The sequence below is a fragment of the Tachysurus vachellii genome, chromosome 15 (genome assembly GCF_030014155.1).
Source record: "Tachysurus vachellii isolate PV-2020 chromosome 15, HZAU_Pvac_v1, whole genome shotgun sequence".
NCBI lineage: Eukaryota > Metazoa > Chordata > Actinopteri > Siluriformes > Bagridae > Tachysurus > Tachysurus vachellii.
In genome coordinates this window covers 4,945,226-4,952,417 of record NC_083474.1, presented here as the reverse complement: position 1 = coordinate 4,952,417, position 7,192 = coordinate 4,945,226, and the positions used below count along the sequence as shown (strand labels likewise).

At 37.6% G+C, this 7,192-nt stretch overlaps 1 protein-coding gene across 1 annotated transcript; it reads left to right on the top strand.

Annotated features, from left to right (window-relative positions):
* The first annotated feature begins 4,979 nt into the window (after window positions 1-4,979).
* LOC132858315 (vacuolar protein sorting-associated protein 37B-like) lies at window positions 4,980-7,017 on the top strand. The gene is made up of 6 exons (XM_060888603.1): window positions 4,980-5,044; window positions 5,265-5,409; window positions 5,474-5,603; window positions 5,982-6,153; window positions 6,257-6,339; window positions 6,430-7,017. Exons 2-6 carry the CDS (start codon window positions 5,378-5,380, stop codon window positions 6,841-6,843), a joined length of 831 nt encoding a protein of 276 aa, XP_060744586.1. The 5' UTR covers window positions 4,980-5,044; window positions 5,265-5,377; the 3' UTR covers window positions 6,844-7,017.
* The last annotated feature ends 175 nt before the right edge of the window (window positions 7,018-7,192 follow it).

The following is a 7,192-nucleotide window of genomic DNA, read 5'->3' as shown; positions in this document are numbered from 1 at the left end:
AGACATGTGTGTTGTTTTCTGTTCAAGAAGAAGTAACACTGCATGTGGGACCAAAAGAGTTAGTTTACTGTATCCCACAATATCTCTAGAAGCATTAACTGCTTTTTCAGCTTTTGCTACTGCTCTTAAACACGTTGGCAGGCCTGCCACTATTGGATCTAATTTAGCTGAGCAGTAGGCTACTGGTCTCAATTTCCCACCATGATTTGTTAATAGCACTGATGTCATACAACCATTATTCTCATCAACTGCTTGTACAAACAATTTGTTTGAATCTGGAATCCCCATTGTTGGGGTGGTTTATAGAGCCATTTTTAAATCTACAGTCTTTTTCTGCCCTGGTGTCCAAGTCAGTGCACTGTGGGCCTGTATGCCTTTCCCATGAGCGATTGTGCTTAAGGGCGCCTCGAGGACTGCATAGTTGGGTATGAAAGTCCTGCAATAGGAACACATGCCTAGAAATGACATCAATTGTTTTTTTGTGTTAGGCTTTGGGATGTTTTGTATGGCTGCAACTCTGTTCTGCTCAATAGTTTTGCCTTGTTCTGATATCAAATGTCCCAAGAATTTCACTTGTTGTTGTACAAACTGCAGCTTTGATAAGCTCGCCTTGTGACCTTCCTCTTTTTCACATTGGTCTTTAAATGACGTTGCAATCATGCAGTCGTCCATATATTGAAGAATTGCTGACCCTGGGGTCAGCGTCAGAGATTCTAGACTGTTCTTAAGAGCTTCATTGTAAATAGTTAGAGATTCACAATCTGGTAAAAGTGTACAGTTTTCCATTGAAGGAAAATGCAAACCAAAACTGGCTGTCTGGATGAACTGGTACACTTAAAAAAGCATTAGCTAGGTCTACTACAGAAAACTATTTTCTTTCTAGTGGAATCTGGGACAAGATTGTGTAAGGGTTTGGCACATTCGGAGCTCTTGAAATTACTTCATCATTCACTACTTGTAAATCCTGGACAAAGCGCCACTCCTCTAGTTCACTCTAGGTTTTTACACAGGAAAAATAGGTGTTCTCACTGGAGAGGTTTCACAAAGCACAATCACTCCAGCCTCAAGCAGTGAATTAAATACTGGTGTGATAACCTTTATAGCCTCTGTTCTTTAAGGGATACTGTGTCTTGCAAGGTCTGTAATCTGATTTAGGTGTTATATAGTATGAACCGGTGCACAATTTTTGATCAGACCTACATCATATTTCCCCAAAGTTCTCTAGGAACTGCTTTTAATTGTGGGTTTTCCCCAGAAATGTGTGTCATCTGATACATTGTTTTCAATACATCTGTGTCTGCCTGTGGCATTATCTGAACTGTTCTGTTAGCCAAAGCTATCCAGTTCAAGGACATACAATAACAGGGCTGTCAAGTGTCACGCATTGAGAGTGACAGTCACGCATTTGGGTCTTTTGTCCCACTCTCCCACCACACATCGTATTTCTCACGCAGAAAAACTTTTTGACTATTTATCATATATTTAATAAGCCGCAGCTCCCAAAATGTATCAGTCTCTATGGAACCGGGCAGGAATCAAGTGCGTCTCCCCTGGAGCTCTTAGTCGAGCCTGACATTTATCAGCCAATCAAAAAAAAGAGGCTACACAATAGCCAATCAGAAAATAGCACTATTGTATATGGGTAAGATTTAACGCAACAACCAATGAAAAAAAAACATTAGCGACAGTATTTTCGATGGTCGTTTTGAACAAAACCTCAACACGAAACAGTTTGTCTCTGGACGGGACATTGTCCTCAATCATGACCCTAAAAATGTCTGGGCTTCAGCCGAACTGTTTTAAATAGGAGCAACATTACAAATGATAAAGGAGTCCAAAAAGGCAACAAACACTTAGAGATGTCACGCTTTCCTGTCTTCAAAACTTGATTTCACCTTTAGATAGAGACACATGTGGGTGTGAATTCTCTATAGTTAATGGGTGGGCCTTCACCAGCTTTACATGTATTCTAGACAGACTCACTTCTGCAGTACATCTGTGATCATCCCAATACAAATTCTTCAACAACAACACATCAGCTTCTTTCTGCTTTTCAAACCACTCTTGTTCATAAGATACATCTGGTTCTGTGTGTGTGTGTGTGTGTGTGTGTGTGTGTGTGCTGTGCAGTGCAGATCATGTGTGTCCGTGTATTGTGTGCATGTAGTGTTAGTGACAGCATGGGCCTTATCTGTCAGTGCTTGATTCACTGAATTCACAGCAGAGGTGCTGAGTTCCCACTCATACACATATAAAAAAGTCCCACTTAACGCCCTGAAATGCAACTGTTTGATTTGTACACACTTTTAATCCATTTGGGGTGCTAATTAAGTTTATTCCCAATTTGCATATCAAATCCCTGCCCATCAGATTAATTGGGCAGCATTCAGATAGCAGAAATGAAAATTTGAATGACTGTTGGTTATTCCCAACACTCCTTATGGGTGCCTTACAAATTTTCTTTGTGGAAGTCGTGGCCTAATGGTTAGAGAGTTTGACTCCTAACCCTAAGGTTGTGGGTTCGAGAGTCGGGTCGGCAATACCACGACTGAGGTATTGAGCAAGGCACTGAACACCTAACTGCTCCCCGGGCGCCGCAGCATAAATGGCTGCCCACTGCTCCGGGTGTGTGTTCACGGTGTGTGTGTTCACTGCTGTGTGTGCACTTTGGATGGGTTAAAAGCAGAGAACGAATTCTGAGTACGGGTCACCATACTTAGCCACATGTCACGTCACGTCACTTCTTTCACAACAATCCCAGATGCTCCTACTGAATTCAGGGATCTACCACTCATTTTTAGCATCTCACACAACTCATTTATTTTGTTCACAGAGCTTCCTGCACCAGAATCTAACAAAAAAAAAGTCTTTTCCTTCTACATTTAATGTGTGTATTGGCATGTGCTTAAAGGCATCTAAACTGTACTTTGCATATGTACCTTGTGGAGTATGTTTCTTTTGAGGAAAATCAATTGCATACAAAATATGCTTTTACATTAGCATTCAAAACTTTAACATTTAAGTCGGAATCAGACAACCCCACTTTCTAGCTGAAGCCAGGGTCAGAGTTTTTATATAGTATACCTCAATCATTTTATACTTGAACATACAGATGGGGACAGATTGAAGTAAAAACATAATGAATGTGGAAGGATGAGTGTATTAGTTTTTAGACAGGTATATTGCATGATGCAGTTAAGCAATTAACATCCTATCATTCACTATGGTATATGTAAATGAGGGAATATATTTTGGAAGAATGGAGCTCCGTCCCCAGGAGAGGAAACGTGCAGGCTCTGGAGGAGACCCTTCATGGACCACTAAAAGGGTCTTTGTAGGTTGTGGCAAGTCAAGGGGAAGGCGAGAAGGGAGACGCAAAGCCTCAGCTACAGGTTATATGTGAATTATTTGACGTTTGTTGGAATTTACTATGTAAATGGTGGACCAACTGAAATTAGAACACTGTGATTGATTGTTGAGAATGTAAAATACTGCAATATCCAAAAAGACATTAAAAAGTTCATAAACCTTTTTGTGGCACTATTATAGAATACATTACCAAGTACTTAACAGAAATATATCTGATTTCAAAAATTGTTCAGCATATACAGCAGGTTGAGAAAAAAAGAAAGAACATGAATACAGTTATAGCCTAACATGTTGTTATTCTTCTGTGTTTTACAGTCACATACACTCCGGTTGAGTTTTCCCTGTCATCCAGTGTGGAGGTTCCCTCAGAAATACTAAATCCTCAAGAGGAATTTGGTAAATAACAGTGATGGATTTAAGTTTAAATCGAAAATTCATGTAAAAGTAAAGTAATTAAAGACAAAACCCTTAGACAAAACTGTCAGTGCAGTAGATGGATTAAGAACACAATGTAGTAAAGATTTGGTCCAGTTTGACACTAAATCATGAAAGTTTATTCAAAATATTGATCAGTTGACTTTTAATTGGTCCTCATTTAAATCGTCCTTTATTATTATTTATTTTGTATTTTCTTTACAGAGAAAAATATGGAGAGGCTCTCAAACATTTTGGCATCATGTCTTTCTGCTGTGCCTTAAAGAAGCTCTGCTTCATCATGGTCTTTTCAGCAGCAGAAAGCCTCAGAACCCTGGAAAGAGGCAAGAACATACCACCTATAATGCCTCATCGAATATATACACATGTATATGTGTGTATGTGTGCATGTAATATGTATGTATGTATATGTGTATGTATGTATTTTTTGTGGGAAATTGTCTGTTTCTTTTCATGTTGTTTTGGGCTTGTGTGTATGTGTGGAGCTGTTTCTTCCATTGAGTGTTTTTCTATGAAAGTCTTCTCTTAATTCAGTAAAGGGTGGGGCTATTAGGCTTGTTTAGACCCAATCAAGCTAATTGAAATCACATGGTGGGTCAGTTGATTGTAAGGCCTATACATCCCCTTTTAACAAATGTGCTCCATTTGCCTGAAGAAGAACCCAGCAGGGTCGAAACGTTGCTTTTTTAATAAATTAATAAATATGGGAGTTATAAACAGTGTTGTGGACATTACATTTTTTTCACAATAACAATTTCTAGCCACAACAGTTACAAGGGAAAAGCATAGAAGGACAAGGCCTTACAAACATCTTTAGAGTAGAAATTTCCACCACATCAGCAACATGGATCCAAACCTAATGTTTTCTAGCCACTCACTGGGCCTCTTAATACCAATCAATCAATGTCTGAAAGTCAATTAACGTAAATTAATGTTTCTGACCAGGTGCATCTTTTTATGGCCAAGTTTATACTTCTTATAATTGCTGTTTGGAGCATGATAATTGTACCATATCACAAGAACAAATGATCTCACAGTGAAGCTCTGTGGCCTACAGAGCACCTTTCTTTTTTCTATTTCACAAGAACTGAGGGCAACGAGCCAGTATTAATAAGGCTCCTTAATAAAATGTTCCTAATAAATAAAGTTTTAATATTAAAAAAGGAAATATAGATTTTTAAACACTAGATGCCGCCAAAATCTAATCACCATTCTTTTTCAATTCTAAGCACTTTAACTGGTAAATTGTGTAAAATTATACTGGTGAATTAGTAAGACTGTAGAATTTGCAGAACAGATGAGCTGTAAGGTTGATTTGCTATCAGTGCACCTGTAATGATTACAGACTCTTTTGTGTCTAGTGTTATTAATTATTGATATTATTAATTGTTGATTTTCTCCATTACATTAATGTGAACATAGTAGCATTTTTTTAAAAAGAAAGTGATGTTTTCATGCAGATGCAGAGTAAGTTTCCTTTACAAAAGAAAATAAATGCCTGGTGAACATGGCTGCTGATCTGTGTGGAAACCCAAAACCTCAGCAAGGCTGAAACTGGGGGCAGACATCGCACATGCTAATGTACAACTCTAACACGCTCGCCAGGTAAAGCATCAGAAAGCTGTTATCTTTTTAGTTTGTTACAGTATATTAACTTTTGAAATATTAGGATACAAATGCACCATAGATGGGACTCCAGCATTCATACTGAGGGCCTCAAGTATTTAAAACAGAGGCAGCTGTGGGATTTGTTGGGAGATGATGAGACTCTGCTGTGCACTGCCAGGAATAACCCAAAGGTAGTCTTTCTTCGATTACTGTAGACATTAAAAATTATTAATCTAACCAAAAAAATATGTAAAATAAAAAACTAAAACCAAACAGCTGTACAATAAGCTCCTGAGCTATTCTGTATGCTAATCTGTGCGTATATGTGTAGTACAGTCTGTGTAGTGTAGTAATTAAATTGCATTACCCAGCAACTGCTGAATTTATTTCATTCTAACATAATTAGGATTCTTTGTTGCATTGGAATTGCCCTACAATGTGCAATTCTAATGAATTATAAGCATTATTTATTCACTCTAATATGTTTGAGCTTCATCTACAGATGGCTGAATAACATTAAATCTGCTGGTTTATTGTTTTATTCCCTCATTTTGTGTTTTCACATTCAGTTCCAGGAACTTCAGAGACAGAAAGAGGTTTTGTGCAACTCAAACCGCAAGCTTGCACAACGAAATTTATCCTATCAGCCATATCTGAAATACAAGAAAGCACTACTAGCAGAAAGGTACCAGCTTCTCAGCCAGCTTATCACCTCAGAAAGACACAAACAGAAGAAGTCAGGTAAGTGTGAAGTTTACAAGCTATAGTGCTAATATTTTATGCATTCAGTCCCAGAAATGCAGAAGTATTTTTACAATTTTGCTTTTAATTTTAAAACATATAGACAGGTTGAATGGACATCTAAGCCTTAAGGCAACTCATCAGCTTCTAAAAGAAAAGCTTGCTCATCTTACACATGAATCTGAGGTACATGTTTAATATTTTAGATATGTTTAGATATAATTGTCAATGGAAATGTAAAAAGAAAGAGACAAACATTTGTTTTTACTGTTTTAGAGTCTTGGACAGAAGTTTATGGAGGGTAAAATGTTGCTGGTAGATTTTGTGGATTCTTTTCAAAGCATTCAGAAGTTCTACCATGTTCAACTGGTCCAGCTGGAGAAACTGCAGGATGTCCACATACAAACAATGAGAAACCGGAGAAAGGAAGACCTTTTTTCAAGTGACAAGACAACATCTGGTGTAATGAATATGCTCTATAGCACCTCTCCATCTATTATACTCCCTTGTTCCATATTTCCATTAATAGGCTATTCTGTTAAACCACCATTCCTACCTCATCTTAGCCACTATGCACATGCTGACCTGTGCATGCCGTTAATGCACAAAAATAATGCAGGGAATTCACAAGAATTTAAGAAAACTTGGCCTCAGTCTGAAGGCCAATTACAATATTACAAAAAAGACTAGAGACCATGCACAATGAAGCTGTATCTCTGCAGAGCTACATTAATATTTAAAGTGTGTGTAGTATTAAGATGAACTATTAAGATTAATATAGCATGCAACATCCTGGAGTGGAGAAAGGGTTCCTTTTTTATTCTGCTTCCTGTCAAGAGATTTTTTTCCTCTATAGTACTGTAAAGCTGCTTTGTGTCTCTGTCTATTGATAAAAGCTTTAAAATATTAAAATTAAAATATTAAAATAATTTTTAAAATGTGTGTTCGCTTAGATTGTTTAATGATTCACAAAAGGACAATTACCATTGACAAATAGTCATGTTGATCACATTCTCCAAATGTAGTCAGACATTTATCG

Bases quoted from the DNA above. Each gene is read 5' to 3' on its own strand.
- LOC132858315 (XM_060888603.1), top strand. From the start codon at position 5,378: ATGCTAATGTACAACTCTAACACGCTCGCCAG. The intron at 6,154-6,256 runs GTAAGTGTGAAG...TAAAACATATAG, and splicing joins ACACAAACAGAAGAAGTCAG to ACAGGTTGAATGGACATCTA. The intron at 6,340-6,429 runs GTACATGTTTAA...TTACTGTTTTAG, and splicing joins ATCTTACACATGAATCTGAG to AGTCTTGGACAGAAGTTTAT.